The sequence below is a fragment of the Pristis pectinata genome, chromosome 5 (assembly GCF_009764475.1).
Source record: "Pristis pectinata isolate sPriPec2 chromosome 5, sPriPec2.1.pri, whole genome shotgun sequence".
NCBI lineage: Eukaryota > Metazoa > Chordata > Chondrichthyes > Rhinopristiformes > Pristidae > Pristis > Pristis pectinata.
The window spans coordinates 24,583,419-24,610,539 of NC_067409.1; the positions used below are offsets into that span (position 1 = coordinate 24,583,419).

General features: G+C 38.6%; 1 protein-coding gene across 11 annotated transcripts in view; it reads left to right on the forward strand.

The window, feature by feature from the left end:
- The window catches only part of pard3aa (par-3 family cell polarity regulator alpha, a), a 655,359-nt gene that overhangs the window by 304,100 nt on the left and 324,138 nt on the right, over positions 1-27,121 (forward strand). For all 11 annotated transcript variants that reach the window (XM_052015672.1, XM_052015675.1, XM_052015670.1 and 8 more), the window contains one exon: positions 3,014-3,175. In XM_052015672.1, coding sequence (XP_051871632.1) covers positions 3,014-3,175 — 162 coding nt within the window. The remainder of the gene's footprint in view (positions 1-3,013; positions 3,176-27,121) is intronic.

Genomic DNA, 27,121 nt, shown 5'->3' on the forward strand with positions numbered 1-27,121 from the left:
AATAGTGAAGCCTGCATTCTCCAAGGACAAGGGAATGAGACCATGTAATTTACTTAACTGCAAAGACTGATTTATAGGACTGTGGCAATAAAACATTGCCTTGAAAATGGCAATATGCTAAATTGTTGTGAAGATGGTTCAGTAAAGTGATGCATATTGACCCTTTTATGATTAATTTACTTTTTAAAAATATCACTTCTGTAGTCCTGTTTCAATACATATTATCTGTCAATGCAGACTCTAATCTTGCACAATGATTATTCCCTTCACTAAATGGCTGCTATTTCTGAACTCTAATGGTGTAAACCTTTAATTCAAATTATTTTTTTTAATTTACAATCTTCTAACTGAATCAAATGCTATTGCAATGGAATGTTTCACAGTGATATTTGTAACTTAAGTAAAAATCTAATCATAAATCTACTTTAAGTGCCTTAAGCTATGTAACAAGACAATCACTGGAAATTTTCAGAAACACTAAAATTTCATATGTCTGCAGTAAAAATGACTTGAGTATTGTTATTTGGTGCTAAAATATAGAGGCTTAAATGAGGTAGTGAGGTGATTCTGAAATACTTAAGATGATTGAGTATGAACTCCATTATTTATAATGGGAGTGGGTTCTATTTGGGGTTTGGCTTTTAGTTGGTTGGAAAGAAATGTTTGCTGCAGGAGGCTGTACTGTACCCAACAGAATGCTGTAATGTTTAACTGATCAATATATGAAATATAGCTGGAAAATGATTGTATATCATTTGGACTGTGATGGAAAATGCTTTTTCATCTATTCTGTGGAGTAGTTATCCAATTGAGTTTGAAGGAAAGCCTGCCCTTGGATTGTGGATTATATTTTTTTCTAGCCTGGTTCATAACAACCTTTGAAAATGTATTACAGAAAGAGGCCATTCAGTCATGTTGTGATGTCAGTTAAACAAATGCCTAATTACATTCCTCTGCTCTTCCCTTCCTATATATTATTCTTTTTAAGATATTTAACCAATACCCTTCACGCTAAAACCTTAGCTTCTGTGGTTGCTTGGGATCAAACATTCTATGTTCTGGTAACCCTCTCTGAGAAAAGAAATTTCCTAACTTTCCCATTAATCTTCTCGTGATAATCCTCATTCTCGATCTATTTCTTGTTGATTTATCACTCCATGATAAACAATCCTTCACAGTTTAGTCTTTCAAAACTTTAATAATATTGAAAACTTGACAGATCTCCCCTCATATTTGTTTTGTTTCAGTGGATAAAAACCCAAATAATAGATTCATTTTGAGACCCAACTCATTTGTGTTGCTCTAAACAGACTGGATTATTGGATATGTTTGTAATTCTGAGGTCAGCAATATCCATATGACAGCTTTGGTGCAGGCAACCGATTTTGAGAGTTGCTCTTGTAAAGTTAACAGCCTGAGTCCCCTGCCCTCTCACATTCTTGTTGAATACATTGTGCTTTTACAATGGTTTATATATTAGTTTCTTTAACTATCTGTGCATGCAGGAAAATTGCTCTTTTTCAAACCGCCTGCTGCCCCATCATCCACAACTTCAGAAATTCGTAGAACTGAATAAATTGTCCATCATAGTGTGGTTGCAGATTTACGCATTAATGAAAATTAAGCACATCTGTAACCACACAATGAGGGACAAATGTTCATAGGATTAATTTTTCTTAACCTCATTCCCCTTTGGGAGTTGGGTAGGAGAAATTCAAATGGTAGGTCCCTTTGGGCCATAAGTTGACAGGAGGGAGGAGCAAAACAGTTGCGCTCAATGATACAAACTTTGCTCGTTTGCTCAGAGTAGCAGCTCAAAAAGTACTAAAAATAAAATGGAGTCCATGTGGAAATAAAAAATGTTGGAAGTGCTCAGAACCTCAGGCTATATCTGTGGGGAGAGAAACACAGATAACATGTATAGAACAGTGTAGCACAGGAACACATACTTACGCCCACAATGCCTGTGCTGTATCCCATACTGAATTAAACTAATTCTTTTCTGCCTGTATGTGATCCATTCCTCTCCATGCTCTGCATATTCATGTGTCTATCTAACAGCCCCTTAAACGCCTCTATTGTGTCTGCTTCCACCACTCCCCCTGGCAGCCTGTTCCAGGTACCTACCACTCTCTGTGTTTTTAAAAAAAAGATCTTTCATGAGAAGAGAAGGCAATTGATTGGTGTTTCTCTCTCCACATATGCTGTGTAACTCACTGAGGATTTACAGAATTTTCTGTTTTGTGTTTACAACATCTGCGGGATTTTGCACTTGAATAAATGGAAAGGAAGTCTGCTATTTTGACAAGGTTTTACTATATTGCACTCAGCTGCAACAGAGTAGTAAAGGATTTGTTATGAGGAGTCCATATTTATCTTTCCATGCCAGTCTTGGCTAAAAAATAGTACTCAAGCTTCAAAATAGGACAGTTGATTGAACAGAAGACAAACGTCTGCACATACAGGAAATCTGAAACAAGTATAGAAAGTAATGGCATAATTGTTATTTAGGGAAATGAAGATAACCAGTTAATTTTGGATGGTGCAACAGTGTAGAACCAAGTGATGTCTGGTATTAAAGTGCCTGTTCTCTTTGGTGATTTGGCATTGCCCATCAGCTCAACTTATTCCTCTCAGATTGTGAGATCTTTTCTTGATAGTAAGAGATTCCTGGGAAGTTCTAGGCTTATTCTGCAATCCATCTATAATTTGTGTCACTGTCCTGCAAAATACTGGCAATAATTTCTTAATTGAGAAAGTTTGCTGCTGTTGCGAGAATGAATGTGATGAGGAGAATTGTTTCTGCTTTCTGTCTATGTTGACAAAATCAAGTTCTCTAAATTTTGTGACATTCATAATTAAAGGGACAAAGAAAATTCCAGTCTGTTTGAAATTATGCATGAATTGTAATCTTAGCTGAGTGAACTTGCATTGTATTATGGCATGTGGATTGACTATTTAAGTGTCGAGAAACAAAATAATGCTGTCTCTTTCTGTCTACCATGTTGTGTAGAAGGAACTGACTCAGAGGAATCCAGTGAATGGACAGGACAACTACAGGAGTTTGCCAAGAGATGCAGGCCATTGGTCAAATCAGTTTCAACGAGACAATGCCCGATCTTCTTTAAGTGCCACCCACCCTATGGTTGACAAATGGCTGGAACGGCAGGAGCAGGTAATCTGATGAAGTATATTCTGTGTAAAGATAAACAAGTTAAACAGAAAGTGAATGTCTGCATATGCTGGAAATGTGAAACAAAAATGGAAGGCAGTGGAAACATTTGACAGTTTTGTTAACATTACAATGTTGATCCTCAATCGAATTTGAATTATTAATGTTGGCACATTACATAAATTCACTCGAGAGGGTTCAGTTCGCAAAGATGCATGTGAGAGGGCCATGATTGGTGATATCTTCAAATGCCATTTTTAGAAGTTTTTTTCCTTGAGTAGAAATCCTGGGGGAAACTTCAGCTTTGTAAATATAGAAAAAACAGCCTCTGTTGACAACATCCTTCCATTGGTGTGAGGAAGTGCTGGTTATGTTGTTTATTGTGTTATGTAACTTTATAATTCATTCAGAAGCAAACTGTGCATTAATGTCATCCTGTCCAGAGCTCATTCTTGAAATAATTAAAAGGTATGCTCATTGTCATAAAGGAAGTGGAGTTTTAAGATCTGGGTTTCTGCAGAGCTTACTGCTGATTTCACAATGTTTTGTGAGCTAGCTACTGCAATTTACTGTTCTTATTTTATAGCAATGAAAGGTTGTGGCAGACATGTCATTGATAAGGATTGCACACTTAAAAAAAATGGCTATCTTCATGATACACTACCAGGTTCAAGAACAGCTCCTTCCCTTCAACCATCTGGTTCTTGAACCAACAACCTAATCACCACAACTTGGTAACACAATGACCACTTTGTGATCACTTGGCACTAAAATGGACTTTTGTTCTAATTGTGTTCTTTCTTGTAAACAGTATTTGATTTATGTTTAACTTATGTTTTTCTTGTGAATGAATGCTGCTTATATGATGCTATATGCCTGTGGTGCTGCTGCAAGTAAGTTTTTCATTGCACCTGTGCATATGACAATAAATTTTATTTTGACTTTGAGGTACATGCATACCTGCAGACAGCATAGAATGCCAAATTGTAATTTTATGTACACATTGTCAAGGAATAAATTTGTCCTGTAACTCAGACTTGCTAACTTTATAAAGTGAAATGGTAACTCCTCCTTATTTTAAGGCTTGTTGCAAGTTATAGGAACATAAACATATGGTACCATGGCAGAAGAAGTTTTGGGTTAGATTTCTCTATTCTTCTTGTTGTAGGTTTCCTGATTTCAGCTTAGAGGCTCAGAATCTCTTTCTCAGTGTGACTTAAAATAACCTTGATGTTTTGTCTATCGGGACCTGTGTTCTTAATGAACATACTGTTTTATTTATTGTTAATCTCTAATTTACCCTGAACTGAGGTGGCATTTAGAAGGCAACTGCATTGGTGTGTGTCACATAGAGGCCAGAAGATTTAGTTCCCTGAGGGCTTTAGTGAACCAGGTAGGTTTTATAACCATCTGTTGGCTTCATGGTTGCTATTATTGAGTCAAACCATTTTTAAAATTCCAGGTTTATTTAATTACTTGAATTTAAATTCCTTAACTGCTATGGTGGGATTTGAAACCATGTATCTGGATCAAACAAACAGAATTCTGGCAAAATCACTGTGTGTACTGTACCACTGTAATGAGGCCCTGTCAGAGTTTATCTCTGAGTAAAGGAGAGTTTTTATTGACCAGGGGACCGTACTGTACAGATGGAGACCATTGTATCTCTGGGACTTTGCTGGCTCCCTCACCTTTAACTGTATTCTCTCAACCAATGTCTAATATATTTCTCCTTTGCAAAGATTTGTCCCATTTCTTTTTGAATTGTGTTCTTGTATCAATCTCATTAGCCATGGTCTGGCAAATATTGTTTCTAAAACCTTCCCTATTTCCCCTTTCCTCATTCATTTTGTCTGAACCAATATTCTCCTCTTTCTTGGAACCACTTGTAAGAACACAAATAGGAGCAAGTGTACGCCATGCGGCACTTAGAACCTGCTCCACAGTTCATCAAAATCATGGTTGATCTTCCATCTCAGTGCCATATTCCAGCACTATTACCATATCCCTTTCCATAATGCCAAGAAACATTCTGATATCTGTTCTGAACAGTTCACCATCCTTAGAGTGAAGTAATTTCTGCTCATCTCACTTGCCGAATGGCTGGCCTCAAATTGTGCCTACTGGTCCAAAACTCCTCAGTTTGGGGAAACATCTGCCCTGCATCTAACTGCCATAAAATGAAACAGATTTGTACTGTTGCTTGGCATGAAATGCAAGGCTGGACAGATGAGGAATTTGCAAATGAGGCCTATTTAAAAAATAATCCCCTTAAATGTTGCATTATGTGAATCCCCCTCCAAAAAAAAAAACCAAACCATGGAAGAATTCTCTCCTCTCATTTTTAGAAACTCAAAAGAATACAATCCCAGTCCACTCATTCTTTCCAAGTATTGTAAACCCTCCATTCCTGGGAATAGTCTAATGAATTTTTCTTTTAAGCCACATTCTCCTCCATCTATTCCTGCACTTCCACCCCCCCCCACCCCCCCAGTCTTAGACTCCCTCTCACTCTCCTAACATCCATTCCACAGTTCCCCATCATATGAAACAGGGTGCTCGCAGCAGTGCCCGAGAGATCCAATGACAGGAGGCTTTCCAGGAATCTTGGAGGGTCTTCACATTTATTGACTAGTTAGACTTTATTGACTTCACACTTATTGGGTCTTCACACTTATTGACTCGATCCAATCATGACATTAACTGAAACACTTCACTGAATTCCAGCTCCCCTATCCACAAAGCCACAGGATTATCATTCAATTCCAAGTGTAAATAATAGAATATTTAGTCCCTCTGAGCACTTACAAAAAGCCGATCAGCAATATTTTATGTTTAAGTAAGTGAAATGTGAAAAGTATGCACATTCCAAATAAAATATTTGTACAAGGAAATTAGGTGACAGTGAGTGAAACTGAATCCACAAGTGCCAATAATTGAACATAAATGAATTTATTTTTTGGCACAGAAATATTATGGCAGCCTTCAATTTTATGGATGTTTGGTTTCTTGATTGATTCCATTCCCTGGTCTTGTCAGCTACTTCAGTTGCATCACTTAATGTGAGTATTAAAGTCAGAGAAACATATGCCTTGGAAACAGGCCTTTTGGCCCAACTTCTCCATGCTGACCAGTGGGCACCATTCTGTATTAATCCCATCTCCCAGTACTTTGTCTGTGGCTTTCTATGCCTGGGCAATTCAAGTGCTCATCTAGACATTTCTCAAATGTTGTCAACCGCTGCATTCCATGGGCAATGCACTCCAGGTACTTATCATTTACTGGGTGAAGAAGGTCCCCCTTAGATCCCCTCTAAATTTCTTCCCCCTTGCTCTAACTAGCTGAAGATAGTTTCAACCTTCTGTGTGTGTGTGTGTGTGTGTGTGTGTTCCATGTAACGTAATACTTAAGAGGATTTTTTTTTACAATTGGGCCTTATTTGCAAATTCCATATCTGTCTGGCCTTGCATTTTGTGCCAAGTAAGAGTATAAATCTGTTTAGTTTTATGGCAGTAAGTTGTTCCAGCTGGTTTGCTTGGACTCGCTGACAAAGACAGCGTGGAGAAATTACACACTTAATTTTAACTGGACGTGTTGGAAGTCGATGTGCTTTTCTATCAGCTGGGCTTTGTTTGTAATGTTTGGTTCTGACCAGCTATCAGAATTGATGGTTCCTTGTGAATGAATGACAGTCTATTGTGGATCCAGTACTCGTCATTATTAATAATGTATGACAACTGCAGAGTTTCATGGCTTCAGTCTCGCTCACTGTCACTTGACTTCCATGTGCAAATATTTTATTTGGAATGTGTATATTTTCTATGTTTCCCTTACTCAAACTTAAAATATTGCTGATTGTTTTTTTAATAAGTGCTCAGAGAGAAATAAACTAAATGTTATTATTTACACTTGGAACTTAATCCTATGGTAATTGTGGACAATGGAGCTGGAATTTAATGAAGGGTTTCAGTTCATGTCATGTTTAGATCTTATGAAGCCAATACGGTCAATAATTCATAACTAAAACCAGTGAGGTGAGGGCAACCTAACTCATAGTTTAGTGTTATAGGATTGCTTATGTTATATGCATATTACCTGCAGCATAGTTTCAAAATTTAGAGCCTTATGGACATACCTTACCTCAATTCCCACTTCAACCAATTTTCTAATGATCTTCTGATCACTTCAAAATTGATAGGTCCAAGGGATGAACCTCATTTTATCTATGTGCACACTTCCTCTGTGTGGTTTATTTGACAGAGTCCTGAATTCAGAAATGATTATTATTTCATCAAGATCATTTAACGGTTATCAGCAGTGGAATTGCTTCTTTTTAAATATTGTGTTGCCTGATGCTGTATTTAATTAAAAGTTTATTCTCATTAGTTAGCCAATGACCTATTGCTGTGTGGAAGAAGGACATAATCTTCAAGGTTTGTTTTGTTTGTTCACTGGATAGGGATAAGTGTTTTCCATTCCTAATTGCACCTAATCTGAAGAATAAGTAAAGAATCAACCACATTGGTGAGTCTGGAGTCGCATGTAGGCCAGACCAGGGTAAGGGTGGCAGTTTTGCTTTGGTGAAGGAAATTTATGGATCTGATTGGTTTTTAATGACAATCCAGTACCCATTGTACTTTCAGTTTCCGTGACTAGCATTTTTTAGTTTCTAGATTTATTTAATTACATGAATTTAAATTTCCCAGCTGATATAGTGAGATTCAAACTCATACCTCTGGATCAGTGATCCAAACTTTTGCTGTTTACTCTGCAGTGCCTTACCCTTAAGCTGCTAGCTTTGTCATGTGGTTTCCCTTAAATCTGTTCATTCCGAGGTCTCTAGATCTCATCTGTGGCTGATTTATTCCAACGTTGGAAGCAGTTTTGTGTACTTGTTTGCCAAGTTAAAGTTTTTTCCCTCTAAATAAGCCAGTTTAAAGATGTACAATTTTCAAAACATTGTTATTAAACTTCACTTTTGTTCTTTAAACAGCACATTTACCTTCTGCATTTCTTAGCCCTTGCTTTGCTATTTTTGTTTCATTTTGAGTAGTTCATCAATACCTCTCTGGTGCTGATTAGGTTGGATAAGGCTGCAAAATAATGCTGGCGGAAGAACCGCAAGGAACTGACTGCACCTTCTGGGTCTCTGCAGCTTATGTATGTGTGTCTTCTTTGGATGTTGCTGCTTTGATGACAAATGCTGATAACCTTACTGCTAATACAATGACAAATTCTGGGTATTGATTGTCCAATATGGTTTTGATTCCATTGACTTTTCTCTGTGCCAGCAATCAGTGTGAAAATGTGCTTTAACTATCTTTCCCAATGAATGCCATCTAATGTCCTGTTATCAGATTGATACATTTCATGTCTGTGTCGTCTCTTTGCATGAGAGTTTATGTGATTATTGTGCTCATTGGGGAAATCTCCAAATTATACAGTTTCTAAGCTTGATTTTTACTTCTGATTTTGCCAAGAAGCACACATTTAACTTCCATAGCATGGAGCAATTTTGAGGTTTGCTTAACAACAGTGCAGGAGTTGATGTGAACAGATTTGGGTTATGTGCAGAGATGCACCTTGGGCTGCTTAAAAACTTGAAACACCAGTCCCAATACTGTTCGTGTAAGTGATCCGCATTTGAACAAGGACTGTGTTGATTCATTTGGTTAATACTTGGTAACATCCTTACTGCTTTTGGTGACCTGAAACAGTTGTTCTTGGCTTGGCATGTAAGTCAGTTCTGATAGCATGCTATGACTCCCATCTTAGGAATTTTGCCATTTTATTGAGACCTCAGTTAAGAGAAACGAAAACTACTTTTTTCCCCTTTTCATCAGTCATTCGCTCCTCAACTGCTTTTGTTTTCAGGTTGAAATAATTAGTCACATTAAGATTACATCCTTGTTAAAATGGTTATCATGGCCAGCTTTCCAAAAGGAATCCTACTTCTCAATCAGGTTTATTATCATTCTCTTATATGATGTGAAATTTGTTGTTTTGCAGCAGCAGTACAGTGCAAAGACATAAAATTACTATAAATTACCAAATAAATAGTGTAAAAAAAAGGAACAATGGGTAGTGTTTGTGATCCATGGACAGTTCAGAAATCTGGTAATGGAGGGGAAGAAACGTTGAGTGTGGGTCTTCAGGCTCCTGTACCTCCTCCCTGATGGGAGTAACAAGAAGAGGGCATGTCCTGGATGGCGAGGGTCCTTAATGATGGATGCTCTCTTGAGGCACTGCTTCTTAAACATGTCTTCCATGGTAACTCGTACATAAATGGTGGAGCTGCTGACTGTTACTGTGAATGGTTATCTTGGTGGTGGACTGAAATGAGTATTTATCACTTCATTCTAATTTGGAGATAGGGCTTTCTTTACAAAATATTCATTTAATGGGATGTGTTTAGCTGCCTCCTTGAATTGCCTCTGTCTTTCCAGTATTGGTAATCCCACAATGCGCATGATTAGGGGTTTGCATAATTTTGACACCTTACTCTGTACTGTTATTGTTTTTACCTGTACTACCTCAATGCACTCTGTCCTAACTCAGTGTTAACTGCATTGTGTAATGAATTGACCTGTATGATCGGTTGTCAAGACAAGGTTTTCACTGTACCTCAGTACAAGTGACAATAATAAACCAACACCAATGTTTCAAGTCAGGATGGTGAAGGAGAACCTACAGGCCTCTGGCATTCTCATGAGTGTTGGCTTGGTTGTTGAGTTTGCAGAAGTGCTGCCAAGTTCATCAAAGGAATAATTTAAATACAGCCCTCGTGCCACTGAATTCCAGTTCCTGCTGCCACCCAGTACAGTAAATTCAGCAACCATGCAGAATGTGGTCTGCTGGTCCATCAAATATGTTGGTTAGTCAAGAGTTAAACATGTTTTAACATGATCAGTAATACTCAAAGTTGTCAAATAAGGGAAATTAAATGCATTATCTGTTGCACTCATGAAGGAATTGGCAATCAGCATTACCCGCAGACATGATAAAAGATGAGCAATGCATAGCAGTAGTGGATGCCTGAGTGCTTGTTACTGGAAAGCACTGTTTAGTGAAGTGCCAGACAACCGAGCTTTGACTGTGTTTGGATTTGTCTTGGGTTTAGCAGGACTTAAAATATGTAAATCATTTCAAGTGAAGTCCAGATGTTGAAGTTGGTTGGGTATCTTATCAGTCCAGACTTTGTGAAAGTGCCAACCGCTTCAGGGTTTAAGTGTATACAGATGCAATCCCCTTAAAATCAGGGCTTTAATCACTACTTTCCTCAACAATGAAACAAATGCCAGGAGAACTATATGCAGCACTTCTTTTTTCATCTTGGATTGATGAGTAAGAACCACTCGTTATGCAAAGAAATGATTTCCTCCATATGAGTTTCACCAGTATACTTCATTACTGACTTTGAATGTTCTGTACCTGCATAATCCTTAACTGAATCCTCTTTCTGCTGCTCAGTTTTTGATCCAGTTTGATGCCACGTTTTTGTGTGTGACCAGAATGAATCCTCCTTCATGAATGGAAGGATTCAATGATTTGCTGAAAAACTTCCTTGAAGAAATGCAACTTCCTCATTAACTCCTGGAAATCTCAGCTTTTTGACTGCTCAAAGGGCAAAGGCACATCCGAGATCACATTTAAAACTTGAGACCGTGCATCAGGAGCACACTGAGGCCTTGTGCGAGTAGTGGCAGGAGCAGACTTTCTCACAAACTACCCACCAGCCCTCGTTATCTGTGGAAGAGTCTGTAGTTCCTGCATTGTTCTCAATTGTCGTTTCAGAACCCACAAAAAGCTGGAATAAAAGTCATCCTCAATACCATGGGACTGCTGAAGAAGTTTAGTTATACTTTAGTGTTTGAAACAAAATGGGATTGGAATGAAATGAAATTTGGTTTAGTTTAAATGTGATTTTCAGTGTGAAAGACATGTAAATTTAGAGGGCCATAAATACTGGATCCCACAATACAGGTTCAGTCACTTAGCAGCATTTGAAGAAGTGCACGTGCTTCTCCAAAGTACTGAAAAGCTGATGTTTCATTGATGCCTTATGATCCCAAAAGTTGTTTACCAATGTGCTAGGCTGTACAAGCAGCAATGTATTTACAATAAATGCATATTTGGGAATATTATGTTAAGAATGTTCTCACATTACATTATTTATATTGGACACTCTCTCCACTCTCTTGACAACCACCTCTCACCAACAGCTGCCACCAACCCAAAAAAATGGGTGAAAATCACTTCAAGCAATCCTGGCTCATTATTTAGCCCACTTGTATGTAACATTGAAAGACAAATGTGGCATTGGCTCAAATGTGGGTTTCCTACTTTAGTTCCACGTTTACCATTCCATTTTAGAATGTGTTCTTGAATATTTTCCGGAATTCTTTGTTGGATGTGAGCAGATTAGTGCAGTGGTTATTAAAAAGAAAATCAATTCATTGATCTGATAACATTGTATCCGACTATTCAAGCAAGAAAGCGTTTTGGTTATGCGCTCAAGGATGCTGTTGCGTTTGGGTGTGCCTAATGTATACCGGAAGTTGTAGCTGGTAAGACATGCTGGTCGTTTGGAATTGGTTTGTGTTTGAAGACTTGAGAGGCAAATGTTTGGGGAAAAAATATTAACAAGCAACAAACAATGTGCTGGAGGAACTCAGCGGGTCATGCAGCATCTGCAGGAGGAAAGAAATTGTCGACGTTTCAGGTCGAAACACTGCACCAATTCTGATGCAGAGTTTTGACCTGAAATGTCAACAATTTCTTTCCTCCCACGGATGCTGCTTGACCTGCTGTGTTTCTCCATATTGCTTGTTGCTGCAGAATCTAGCACCTGCAGTCTATTGTATCTCTTTAAAACAAAACTAACGGTTTGGTACCTCAGTGAAATAGGTTCAAAATGTTTTATATTGATTCTAAATTGTATACAACTTCATTGGTTCATCATCTTTGTAGGGTATGTGCAGATGTTTTGAAATGTACACATTTGAGGGCAGAGTCATGAACCAAATGATAGTGGCTGCGTCATCACATGAAAGATTTCCATAACTTTGAAAAAACCTTGTGTTTTAAAGCTACTTCTGTTTAAATGGCATGAATGTTTATAAATTTCATAGCAATGAAGGGAATCTCGCAAAATAAAATTAAATTGGATAATGATAGAAATCCACAACAAACTATTTGGTCACAAACATTCTGTTCACTTTTGATAAAAGTGGTGGCTGTTGGGATGGTTCTGTGATTTCATGTCCTGCTCTGGTGAAGAGTGAGAGTTAATGAGTCATTTGTCATTCATCATGCAAGAATGAAAGTAACATGTAGTAACATTGACAACAGTAACTATGGGTTAGTTCATCCTTTTTTGTGGGAGGTCCAGGTGACACTTACGGAGAATTTGCTTTGGAAACAAGGAGAAATCTTTAAGGGCACATTAGCAAAAGTAATCCTATTTCATGGAGGTCTGTCGACCAAATATGCAATTATCTAATATGTTTTTTCTGTTTCCCTTAATATATTCATAATTGCAATCATCACTTGCTAATCTGACAGTTGGTCACATTGGAATTAACACCTGGGTATTCCTGTACACACAGCAATCAGTGAGGCTGCATTTGTGGCAAAGGAAACAAAGTTGATGCTAATCATAGACTTGAAAAGTTAATTCTGTTTCTCTCCCCACTGAAACTGCATGATCAGCTTTGTATTTGAAATACATTCTGATATTATTTCATACATTCAGTATTTGGAGTATTTTGCTTTTGTTCAAATATTGTGAGAAGCAGTACGGAATTATATCTCAATCTTAAATAAAAGACTTAAGTAGTAACTTGCACAGACTTAATGAACTGAACTGTTTTCAGCCAATATAGTCCTTTTGGTTATTCTTGCAATTTAGGCACGGATGCAGTAATATTGGGGCTGCATCGAAGTTATTGTATTGAACTACAATGTTATTGTACAAATGCAAATGTTTGTATTATTTTTCCTTCACACCTAATTTTGATTGAACCACTCCATGCCACCTCAAGTAGGAGCAGTTCACCTTTGATCAGAGGTCCAATTTGCACCTCAATAATTTTCCTTTTTGTTGAAATCATTGAGCGTGGAACTGGGCAGTCTGACTCAAAATTGCATGACTTGCCTTGAATTGATAAAATAAAAACTTTGATGTAAGGAGCATTTTTAGATTAATTCAATCCAATGATATGGGTGTGAAATGATTCTTTGTATCTAATTGCCTTTTTCTGTTAATATTGATTTTTGTTACCACCTCACTGTATGGTAAATGAAAATATTTGCCTCAACCTACCTCTTGTTACCAGGAAAATTTAACTCATTGCAAGTACTGTGTGCATTGAGTTGTTCCTGGGCTGCGTTGGTTATTTATATTTGTGCAGAATAGGTGGTGACTGGTCTTAATGTTGACCAAATTTTCTCAAGCTACTTGAGTATTAGTGTTAGATCGACATGCCGCTCCCAGTCGTTAAAACACCACGACTGAACAACAGTTATTTAAATAGGAGGCAGTGAGGTGATGTGTGCCAATGTGGTAGATTGCATGATGCTCGCTGGGCTTGAAAATGCTGATAAAGTCAGCTTGAGTTCCTGCAGTGCAACTGTATTGAATTAATGGTAGAATGTGTATTTTGAAGCCATGTTGTTGTTTCAGTTAAAATTTAGCTTTCACTGAATCCTTGGGATGGTGATGTTGGCATCAGCAATGATGATTTGTTCATGGTCAGAAGCAGGTGATGGGAGATATCTTGTTTGAATTGATCATTGCCTGCCAATTAGATAGCGTGAGTATTGCCTGTCACTTGTTCCTGCTACATATCGACATCGGTTGTTCCTTCATTGGATGAGTTCATGTGATATGTGTTGTATGAAGCCAGGACACGAGTATTTTTGTAGTCATATTGCATTGTGTCATTTGACTTTACAGTTATGTGGATTGCATGGCTTGAGAGATGTGTAGGAGGGAGGGTGATTTGTTCTGGGGCATTTGGATTGTTCTGTGGGACCTGTATAGGGTAGATAGATTGTTTACATCTCTGTTGAGGTATAATGCCCTTGCAGGAAGATTAGCTTGTGGTTAGGAGTGGGAAGAATGTTGGCATGAATTTGGCAGGAAGTTGAACACAGGAAGATTGCAATGAAATGGAAAAAATTACACAAAGGATTGGGAGAGAGAAATTGTACCCGGTGAAGAAACAGAAAATTCTTATGCAGGACCAGACCAAGAGAGTATATGAGAAGGACTTGGATAGGTTTATTGTGCATGTTTGGAGAAGTAACAAACTTAGTGTGTTGAAGATGCAGTCAACCACATGGGATTTTGATGTTCTGGCAACAATGGAGACCTGGATGATAAAAAGAGCAGGAATTCATTCTAAATATTGTTGGATACATCGTGTCCAGGAAATTAGGAAGGGAAGAAAGGGAAAGGAGTGGCAGTATTGATTACAGGGAGCATTGCACCCCCTCCCCAAGCCCTTCACTCCCATGAGCCATTGCCATGGCACTAATTTTCTTTGCACAGGATATGAAGGAGAGGTCTCCTTCAAGGTTCACTCAGTTACACCTGAACTCTTGGGCTTAGGACTCCTATTTCCTGATGACTGCCTCATGACCAATGCTTTGGCCCACTGTATCGTAAATGTTTAATGTGACTCTGCTTGAATTTCCAGGCCAAATTCTTTCAATACGGTGCTGTGAAATCTTTCTGTGTATATCCCATTTTCTCTCTTTAAAGTTCAGGATACTTCTATCAGAATTCCAGAAATGCAAGTTCTAGTGAAGTTGAGATTTAAGTTGACTTAAAGTAGGTGCAATTGAGAAAATGTTTGTTTAACAGGCTAAATTGGCCCTGCCAAAATGTACAGTCACAATTTAGTGCTTGCTCACTTCAAAACAGTTTAAAATAGAAATGCCGAGTAATTAGGCAATGAAAACATCCAATGGGCAGAGATGGTGGAAGGAAGTTCATTATATTTCAATAAAATCTATTTCAGTCCAAGTGACTATTACAGATGTTTACATGCGGTGGTATATTGAGGTGGAAATCCTGTTTTGATGATTTTACTTTGCATTTGGATCATACTTGTGCTGGTTATCTTTGTAACTGAAGAAACGTGCAATTGCTCATTCTTTATTAAAATAATTCATTGTTATGTTTTGATTTCTGAGTCCCAGAGAGCTAATCTGAACTGTTTGACTAAGCTGCAGGAAAGGTAGTCAGGAACTGTTCAAGATAGCAGTTTGTTGAAATTATTAATAGTTTTGCTGCTCATAATTGTCCTGGAGTTTGGCAAAACTTTCAAGTAATGCAGTGGTTGTTAGAAAATATCACAATGCAAGGATACCATTGCTCATGCTTTCAAGCCTCTATAAGCTTTGTGATACAACTATGAATATGCTTTATGTCTCTTAGAAGACTGTTCAATGACTCCATATAGTTAACCATCCAGTGAACTATCTTCTTGGCTAAAATATGTGTCTGCAAAACAGAATTTATAAATTTTTTGGTGTGTGCAGCTTTGTCAATGTACCAAAACCTTAACATCATGAAGTTCTTGTGTGCATCCTTTGGCCTGATGAATGATGGGAAAAGTTGCTGTTGCCCTAGGGTGGAAAAGAGAAAAACAGATCGCTGTAGTCAAGTGTCCCATTAGCTCGTGCTGTTCTAGTGCTGTTGCCTCACAGCTCCAGGGCCCTAGGTTCGATCTTGAATCTTTGGTGTTGCCTGTCTCTGGAATTTGCTAATACTTCCTATGACTGCTTGGGTTCCTATCAGGTGGTTTGTTTTCCTCTCGTGCTGGTTGATTTAGTGACTGACTGTTACCCATCGCAGTTGGTAAGTGGCTACAGGGAAGTTGATGGGCATGAGAGAGAGAGGCTGAACACAAATTAGGAGACTACTGGGATTTCTTTACTGGGAGTTGGCATGGATTTGATGAATGAATTGCCTCCATCTGTAAATTGGAAAATAACCTGTTCCTGACTCTCTTCCCTGCTACGAGGCACCAGATGAAGGTAAATGATTTGGGTTCGTTTTTTGTTCTTTATGGTTAATCCATTATCCAGGGATAGATATGGAGGATGGTAGGAAATTCCTTGGTAATTCTTAGCAATTTGTGTCTCCAACTGAGGATTAGTTTTTTTTATCATTGCTGATTGCATCGGAGTTCACCTGCACTGTCAACCACGATCTTATTGAATGATGGAGGTGAGTCAAGCAGCCCTGTGACCTTTTCGGGTGCACTGATGTTGTCTGTACTGCTGAACGGAGCTGGTTTTGTTCTGAGCTTGTTGCATATTTGGCTCTTTTTTTGGTTGTTGAGCAAATGAAAGTGATTTGTGAAAGTATTTCACTCCAAGGTTCATGCTCTGTAGTTAATGATCACGACAAGAAATCATGCCAAGAACTTAGGAGGTCACACACCAGTGAGTGTGGGAACTTGTTCACATTTGCTGAATGTTATTATCTGAAAATGTTAATTTGGTTATTGCTTTCTATTTATGATCTTCTGGTTAAGTTGATCAAAGACAAAATTTATTGCTCCATTGAAAATTCGTGAAATTTTTTCCCAGACTGTTATAGAGTACATTTAGCTTGAAACTCGCCCAAATGTGCTGAGGGCAGTGGTTCATTTATTTTTAGAAGGCTGTCACGAACCAGCAACAAAAGAAACACACTGAGCATGATTCAGTGTTAAAAACTATTTTATTAATCACTACTTATGATAATACGTAAAATAAAAGTTAAAAAAAAATGTTAGTATGTTAGAATTCAAGAATGTTAAACCTCGAACGTTAACCCCAAAACTAAACTCTTCGTGTGTGTGTGTGTGACAAAGTCCAAAACTCCCAGTTCCTGAATGGTTCTTAAAGTTCAGTTCCGCAAGCCATAAGGTGAAACATGAGCAAGGGCTTCTTCAACAACCACCGTTGTCTGAAGATAAGATGTAGATGTAGAAAAACATAGAGAGAGTACATACGAAATCCAAATGTTCCACGATGGAACCCAAACGACACTTCAGTGTTTACTCGGTAGTGACTTCCTCACCCCGAAAAGCATCCGAACCGTGGTCGTCCACACACAAATACCTGTTTCCTTCTGCAGGTCAGCAACAAAGTGAACTCCACCGGATTACTTCCAACTTCCATACATGGATTTCAGTGGCAAACACAGTTATTGTTTCTCATCCATCGATAGAGAAAAACAAGCAGGCTGGTGTCTCTCTCCCTTCTCTCTCTCTCTTTCTTCTTCTAACTTCTTCAACAACGTCATTACGTCCTTTATCTTCTATTGACGTAAGCACGCCCCACACACACATACACACACACTCTCTATCTTAAAGGGACTTTCACTGAGTCCGTAACAAGGCACTTGAGACTACTGTATCAATTGTAACATTGGCGCACCACTTCAAGGAGAATTTGATTTTGAAGGAATCACTTTTACCAAGACCTCTTATGGCCCATTAAAGCTGCATCTTTGCTTTGCTATTGTGTGATTAGGTTAACCAAAATTAAACCAGTTGGCCTGGCCCACTGTGCTACATGAATACAGACACTGAGACTTCCTTGTTATTATTCATAAATGAAGTGGGCATTCTTGAATACCCTAGAATTTCATGCCCTTCTCTAACCAAGAGATGGTAATGAGCCCCATTTTGAACAATTGCAATCCTTGTGATAAAGGACCCTCATTGGATATTCGTGGGATTTTGAACAAATGATTGGTGAAATAGTGATGCTCTTTTTACATTCAGGAAGCTGTGCTGTTTGGAGAGGAACATGTCTGTGGTGGCATTCTCATGTGACTGCTTCTCTTGCTTTGGAGGATCAGCTGGAAGTTGTTGGTTTTGGAGGTTCTGTTGAAGAAGCCTTGATGAGTTGCTACATTTTACACTGTGGATTATAGACATCATATACACGGAGCTGTGGCGGAAGGAATGTATGTTCAGCATGATGGATTCAATGTCAATCAAGCAAGTTGCTTTACTCTGAGCTTTTTGTGCATTGATAAATCTGCTTTGATCCAGGGAAGTGGGGTCCCTGAATTGTGACTTGGAGATGGTGGAGTGATTGTGGGAAGTTGGGAGATGAGTCACTCTGGCCTGTTCTTTTAGCATATTTAGCAGAGAATAATGATTCGAATCATGTAGATGGTGGGGATTTGGGGATGAAAGACACCCTCCCATTGGAAATAGTCATTGCCGGCGTTCTAAGGTACAAATGTTACTTGCCACTTGATCAGACCAGGCCTTGACATTGTTCAGATTGATATTGATGCAGTGCTAGCCTACAGCACAATGGGTTTGTGATTGGAACAGAAAACTGCCATCATCAGGGAGCATGCACACTTCTGAGTTTATGATGGAAGGAATGTCAGTGATGAAGTAGCTACTACTCTGTTGTACCAAACAGCAAAATGTCAATGAATAATGAAACTGGATAGATCACCTGCTTTCCACTCGCGTCTAAACTGGTGAATTTTAAGGTAACTCTTCAACCACAGTCTGATGAGTTTGCACTAAAACTTAAAAGTACATTCAAAGGAGATCTGCCAATAATTTCCATCCAAAACGCCTCAGCACATGAATCAGTAATCTTCCATTTTAGAGGGCACTTAAGAGCCAGCTGCGTTACTGAGAGTTTGATATTGTGTAACAGCCACTCCAGATAAGGACAGCAGAAATCCTTTCTTGAAGGACATTTGTGAGTTATCGCCATGTTTATATGGAATAAGGTTCAAGGCATTTTCTTTCATTAGTACAAGGTTGCCCAAATTCCTGTTCATGATTTGCCCTTGTGTGTTTATTTTTCAAGGGGATATCTGGGATCTTCAAATGGTTATCTGTTGGGAAATGACTTCAAGTACTTGAGGAAAAAATTCAAAGAAGCTTAAAAATTTAAAAAAAGTGCAAGCAGTTAAGTTTCTCTTTTACAACATTGACGGTAGCTTATGAGATTAGTTGATGGATTATTACTGTAGAGCATGTATAAGGCCAAAGTTTCTGTTGAATTTTATTTCAAAATCTAAGTCATTGCAGGTCAATTGTTCATTTGGAGGTGCATCAATGTTAAAAACATGTGCATTTTAAAATGTTAAACCCTTTGGTCATTTGGCAAAAGGAAGTCCTTTACTTGTCTATTTCAAGAAGTTTTTGTGAGCCAATGCTGACGTTGTTCTGTGGTTATTACTGGGCTGTGTTCTTGCAGAAGTCAGCTCCTTCATTGGCAATGCACAACACTGTTAATCTTATGATAATTTTGGGTCTCTTGCTTCTTCAGCTGCCCATTTTTATGTGATTCTCTGTTCTCTTTATGTTTCTTTTATATAGTTTAAGTTCATCAGGTGTTTTCTAAGGATGTGAATTCACTGTTGATGAAGGAAGCCCATGTTTCATCTGTCTGCAGGTTACCAACTTTTATGTGGTATAATAAAGCACAAAATGAGCCTCTCTGTCCATCATGTTTGTTAAGCTACTTAATTTGTCCTTTTCTCAATTTTTTTTTGCCATAAATCACCAAATTTCTCTGTTTCAATTATCCATCCAATTTCCCTTTGAAAATTACAGTAGAATCTCCTTCCTTTTAGGCAGCGTTATCCTGGTCATAATATGCTGTGCATAGCATTTCTCTTCATTAAGAGATCAGTTTTATATTTGTTTTTCCATACTGATAAATTAAACATCTGAAGTTAAGTGGGTGACAGAGGTCACTTCCAAGACCTTTGCCAGTTCTCGTCTCCAGGAAGAACACTGGTTTCCTCTTGTATGGAAGCAATTTACTTTTGTTTGAACCTACCGTATTGAAATGACTAAGATTAGGTACTCAGTTGTACAGGGGACTTCAGACTGTTTGTCAAAGTAGAGGTGGGATAATAGTAAGTATTTACGGTATTCTTATAATACTTGGCCTGCTTGTATCCTTTTTCATACATGAGTGTGTCAAGGCCATGGATGGATGGAGAATTTTAAAATTGAGACTTTACTGGACCAGGAGAAATTTAGCTGTCTTCAGAATGAAATTTCCTGCTCCTTGTGATAAGGGACGATTTGTTTCATGTTGGTTTTTTTCATAATAAAATGAAAACCTGATGGCCTTTGTTTCCTGACCTTCCATGACCTTCAATTTTACTAATAGTGAAGCTGCAGAGTCATCTTTGACATGCAGACTAGCTGAAGATAGAATCTGGTGTCAAGGGATATTGTTATTCTTGACTTGTATTGTCAACTTGTACAAAGAACATTTGAGAAGGACATCAAGTTGGCAGCGCAGTGGCACTGTTTGGATAGTTACTACCTCAAAACTCTTGAGATTCAGGTTCAATCCTGACCTCCAATGGTGTCAGTTAGAGTTTTGCATAGGTTTCCTCTGGTGTTCCAGTTTTCTCCCACATGTTAAAGGTGTGCAGGTTAGGAGGTTGATTGCCCACTGTAACTTGCTCTTCATGTGTAGGTGAGTAAATTAATCTGGGGAAGTTGATGGGAATGTGGGGATAATAAAATGGGATTAATGTAAATGGTTGGTGCAGACATGTTGGCTCGAAGGAGCTGCTTCCAAAGTGTATGACTCCACAACAAATTGCATGTTTAGTTAGCTCAAAGGAAAAATGTGATTACATGCAAAATAACATAAATAAATCCCCAGAATGAGTTGTCACAAACCAGCAACAAAAGAAACACACTGAGCATGATTCAGTGTTAAAAACTATTTTATTAATCACTACTTATGGTAATACGTAAAATAAAAGTAAAAAAAAATGTTAGTATGTTAGAATTCAAGAATGTTAAACCTCGAACGTTAACCCCAAAACTAAACTCTTCGTGTGTGTGTGTGACAAAGTCCAAAACTCCCAGTTCCGGAATGGTTCTTAAAGTTCAGTTCCGCAAGCCATAAGGTGAAATATGAGCAAGGGCTTCTTCAACAACCACCGTTGTCTGAAGATAAGATGTAGATGTAGAAAAACATAGAGAGAGTACATACGAAATCCAAATGTTCCACGATGGAACCCAAACGACACTTCAGTGTTTACTCGGTAGTGACTTCCTCACCCCGAAAAGCATCCGAACCGTGGTCGTCCACACACAAATACCTGTTTCCTTCTACAGGTCAGCAACAAAGTGAACTCCACCGGATTACTTCCAACTTCCATACATGGATTTCAGTGGCAAACACAGTTATTGTTTCTCATCCATCGATAGAGAAAACAAGCAGGCTGGTGTCTCTCTCCCTTCTCTCTCTCTCTTTCTTCTTCTAACTTCTTCAACAACGTCATTACGTCCTTTATCTTCTATTGACGTAAGCACGCCCCACACACACATACACACACACTCTCTATCTTAAAGGGACTTTCACTGAGTCCGTAACACCTCCCACCTAAAAAAAAATTTTCCCAAGAAAATTTTAACCGCGCATACAGTTAGTAATGTTAATAATTATCATGCTACACAACTACAGACTATCAGATTAGTACAGATACATGTTTCCCATTTAACATCGAGAAAGACAATCAGCAATCACATTATCTTTGCCTTTAATGTGAGTTATCATGAGATCAAACTCTTGCAAAATTAAACTCCAGTTTAACAGCCTTCTGTTCTTGTTTTTGACTCGGCTCAGAAACACCAATGGGTTATGATCTGTATACACAGTCAATGGTTTCTGAGCGGTGCAAACATATACACTGAAATGTTGCAAGGCTAAAACAAGCGACAGTAATTCTTTCTCTATGGTGGAATAATTCTTTTGATGCTCATTAAATTTCTTTGAAAAGTAAGCTACAGGATGGTCAATATCATCAAGGTCACCCTTCTGCAACAACACAGCTCCTGCAGCTTCATCACTGGCATCTACTGCTAATGAAAATGGCTTTTCAAAGTCAGGTGTTCTGAGCACAGGATGGTAGCATAAAATGGCTTTCAGCTTCTTAAATGCTTCTTGACAAGAATCTGTCCAAACAAACTTTACTCCCTTCTTCAGAAGATTAGTTAGGGGAAGAGCAATATCAGCAAAATTTTTACAAAATTTTTGATAATATCCAACCATTCCCAAAAATCTTCTAACAGTCCTCGTACCTGTGGGAATAGGGAACTCAGATATTGCTTGAACTTTTGCCTGAACAGGAGCTTGCTTGCCTTGACCTACAACATAACCAAGATACGTCACAGTGGCATGGCCAAATTCACTTTTAGCCCAGTTAACTGTAAGGTTAGCCTTGGAAAGTCTTTCAAACAACCTTTCTAACGCAGAGATGTGATCCTCCCATGTATCATTCCCAGTCACTAAGTCGTCAATGTAGGCATCTGTATGTTTTAACCCATGAATCACTGAATTAATCATTCTTTGAAATGTTGCCGGAGCATTTTTCATTCCAAATGGCAAAACATTGTATTCATACAATCCAGAAGGGGTTACAAAGGCTGAAATTTCCCTTCCTCTATCTGTTAATGGAACACACCAGTACCCTTTTAATAGGTCAATCTTTGTAAGAAATTTTGCCTTTCCCACTCTGTCTATGCAATCATCCACCCTAGGAATAGGGTAAGCATCTGACTTTGTTACAGCATTCACTTTCCTGTAATCTGTGCAAAATCTAACAGTTCCATCAGGTTTAGGTACAATAACACAGGGCGAACTCCAATTTGAACTAGAATGTCTAATAATATCATTTTCCAACATGTATTTTATTTCCTGATGATCAAGTTTACTTTTTTCCACATTCATTCGATATGGGTGTTGTTTGATTGGTTTTGCCTCCCCAACATCAACATCATGGGTAATTATCGATGTTCTGTTTGGAACATCTGGGAACAGATTTTTAAATTTTAAAATTAATTCTCTCATCTGTTGTTTTTGTGAAACTTGTAAATGGTCCAACTTCGTTTCAAGGTTCTCCATGATATTTTGGTTTTTCAGTTTCGATGGAACAATATTTGGTCTAAATTGGCCTTCCTCAACATCAACATCAGGCATTCTAGAAACAACCTTTACACCATCCACCAAGGCCACAACTGAATCCCTCTCATAATAAGGTTTTAGCATGTTTACATGACAGAGTTGTGTTTTCTTGCGTCTATCTGGTGTTTTGATTATATATGTTAGATCAGTCACTCGAGATTCAATAACATAGGGTCCAGAAAAACGAGCTTGCAAGGGATTATTTTGGCTAGGGAAAAATACCAACACCTTTTGCCCCACTGCGAATGTCCTAGGCCGAGCACGTCTATCAAAATATGTCTTCATTCTTATCTGGCTTGTTTTCAGATTCTCTCTCGCTAGCTGGCAGACTCTCTCCAACCGAGTTTTAAATTTTTGGACATAGTCCAACAGACTCAAGTGAACTTCCTCATTAACCCATTGCTCTCTTAACAACTCCAAAGGTCCTCTCACCCTATGTCCAAACACAAGCTCAAACGGACTAAATCCTATTGACTCCTGGATCGATTCTCTAACGGCAAACAAAAGTAAATGGATACCTTCGTCCCAATCCTTGGTGTTTTCAAAGCAATAAGTCTTCAGCATATTTTTGAGAGTAGAATGAAATCTCTCCAGAGCTCCTTGAGATTCTGGGTGATATGCAGATGATACAATCTGCTTTGCTCCCAGCTCATAGACTATTTGTTGAAAAATTTTTGACATAAAATTACTACCTTGATCAGATTGGATTTCTTTTGGCAAACCAAACAAGGTAAAAAATTTTACAAGAGCCTTTGACACCGTCTTGGCCTTAATATTTCTAAGGGGTATTGCCTCTGGAAATCTAGAAGTGGCACACATGATGGTTAACAAATACTGATTTCCAGTCTTAGACTTTGGTAAGGGGCCAACACAGTCCACAATCACCTTCGAAAAGGGTTCACCAAAAGCAGGAATTGGTTTCAAAGGAGCCACAGGGGGTTTTTGATTTGGTTTACCTACCATCTGACATGTGTGGCAGGTTCGACAAAACATCACCACATCTTTTCTCAAACCAGGCCAATAGAATTGTTTCAAGATCTTCCCTACAGTTTTATTCACACCAAAATGACCACCCAAAGGCATACTATGGGCCAGGTTTAAAATCTCATCCCTATAAACTTTTGGAACAACAACCTGATGAATAACTTCCCATTCCTCATTAACAGGAACATGAGGAGGTCTCCATTTCCTCATTAACACTCCATTTTTGACATAGTATCCAGTTGGCACCTTTTCAATCTCCTCACATGAGAGTGCTTTTTCTTTCAATTCTGTCAACTCAAGGTCCTTTGTCTGTTCCACCATAAAATCCTTCCTTGACAAAGACAAATCTTTAAATTCAGGCTCACTATAAGGATGTTGATCCTCCAGTGAAGATAGAAAAGTCTCAGATAAGGCATCATAATTTTCTTCCTGTTTAGGACTGTCACAAGGAACCACATCAGACTGCACCGAACTGTCTGTCTTGGCTAATTCTCTAGCTCTAGCTCGAGTCACCGCACATGATGGGTAAACATCTTGATCATTCTCAGACTCATCAATCCTTGGTTTGGTTGTTAACCGTACCACAGGATCACTTTCTCCATTTGCAAGGTCATTTCCCAATAACAAAGAAACTCCTTCCACTGGCAAACTAGGTCTTATCCCTATCTCGACTGGTCCTTCTACGAACTTTGACTTTAAAATCACCCTGTGAAAAGGGACAGACATGGTCTCACCTGTAACGCCTCGTACTAGATTTACTTCACCAGTGTCACTTTCTTCACCAAAATTTAAAACACTGTCCAGCAAGAGAGATTGACTAGCCCCAGTATCTCTAAGAATTTTCACTGGCACCTGGGGTGACTCATCATTCAGTGAAACAAAACCCTCTGATACATACGAACGGAATTCCTTTCTCACCTCCTCCAACTTTTCCGCTTTTCCCTCTTGCAAGGACTGATCTTTAACAGCATCTCCTAAACCTTCTTGATTTTTAATTGCCTGAAAGCAAGCATTGGGCCCAGCTTCCTTCTTTTTCTTCAAAAGGGCACAATTAGATATCACGTGGCCAGGTTTCCTACAGTAATAACAAGTACGCTCAACAGGTTTCTCCAGCCCTGGCTTCTTTTCATCTTTTCCTTTTTGATTACCTCCCAATTTAATCTCTGGTTTACCTGGATTGTCTTTGTAACTCTTTTGAAAGGTTTTAGGTTGTCCCCATTTGGATTTATGGGTTAAAGCATAATCATCTGCCAACCTAGCAGTTTCTTGTAAAGTTTCCACTGCCTTTTCATTTAAATATGTTGTTAATTCAGCTGGAACACATCTTTTAAAGTCTTCCACTAGTATCAATTCTGTCAATTTATCATAATCCCCATCTACATTTTTAGCCAGGCACCATCGTTCAAAACATATTCTCTTTCCATTGGCAAATTCCATATAAGTCTGATCTGCAGATTTCCTCAAGTCTCTGAATTTTTGTCTATAAGCCTCAGGGACCAATTCATAGGCCTTCAAAATAGCTTGTTTTACCTTGGTATAATCAGCTGCATCCTCAACAGACAAAGCAGAATAAGCTTTTTGAGCTTTACCTTTAATCACACTCTGTACCATAAGAGCCCATCCTTTCCTTGGCCAGTTTGAACTCACAGCAACCTTTTCAAAATGTTGGAAATACTGATCAACCTGATCTTCTTCAAACGGAGGGACTAATCGAACCTCCCTGCTGGCTGAAAAACCATCATCAGAATCAGATTCCGAACTCCTACGCTTCATTTGTAACTCATGCTGCCTCTTTTTCTCCTCGTTATCCAGCTCCATCTGCTTCATTGCTAGATCAGCTTCTATCTTCATCTGAGTTATCTTTTGTTCAGTCTCTAATTTCTTTTGTTCGGCCTCTAATTTCTTTTGTTCTCGTTCAGCTTCTATCTTTAACTGGGTTTGTTCTCGTTCAGCTTCTATCTTTAACTGGGTTTGCTCTCGTTCAGCCTCTATCTTTGCCAGCTGCACCTGTGCCTCAGAAATTGCTATTTCACTGCCAGGAAACTGTTTTAACACTTCCTTCTCAAACACCTTCTTTTCCACATAATGGCCAGCTATCAATCTCTGAATATCTGCCTTTCTCATAGACTGCTTTACTTCTGTAAGGTTTAGCCTTGTAGCAATCTTTATCAAATCATCCTTTTTCGCCACCTCCAATCCCTTTTGGGTTGGTGACTCCAAAAATGCCTTAATATCCATTGCTGCTGGTTTCCACACACACAAGCCAATTAAAAAAGAATTTATCAGACCTCCCTCAAAAATCTTTGGATTGAATCCCGAACAAATCTCGTCAATCTGGGGTACAATCCCAGACGACACTCGTTAACCTTGGGAACTATCCCGGACGAGCCCCCAATTTTGTCACAAACCAGCAACAAAAGAAACACACTGAGCATGATTCAGTGTTAAAAACTATTTTATTAATCACTACTTATGGTAATACGTAAAATAAAAGTTAAAAAAAATGTTAGTATGTTAGAATTCAAGAATGTTAAACCTCGAACGTTAACCCCAAAACTAAACTCTTCGTGTGTGTGTGTGACAAAGTCCAAAACTCCCAGTTCCGGAATGGTTCTTAAAGTTCAGTTCCGCAAGCCATAAGGTGAAATATGAGCAAGGGCTTCTTCAACAACCACCGTTGTCTGAAGATAAGATGTAGATGTAGAAAAACATAGAGAGAGTACATACGAAATCCAAATGTTCCACGATGGAACCCAAACGACACTTCAGTGTTTACTCGGTAGTGACTTCCTCACCCCGAAAAGCATCCGAACCGTGGTCGTCCACACACAAATACCTGTTTCCTTCTACAGGTCAGCAACAAAGTGAACTCCACCGGATTACTTCCAACTTCCATACATGGATTTCAGTGGCAAACACAGTTATTGTTTCTCATCCATCGATAGAGAAAACAAGCAGGCTGGTGTCTCTCTCCCTTCT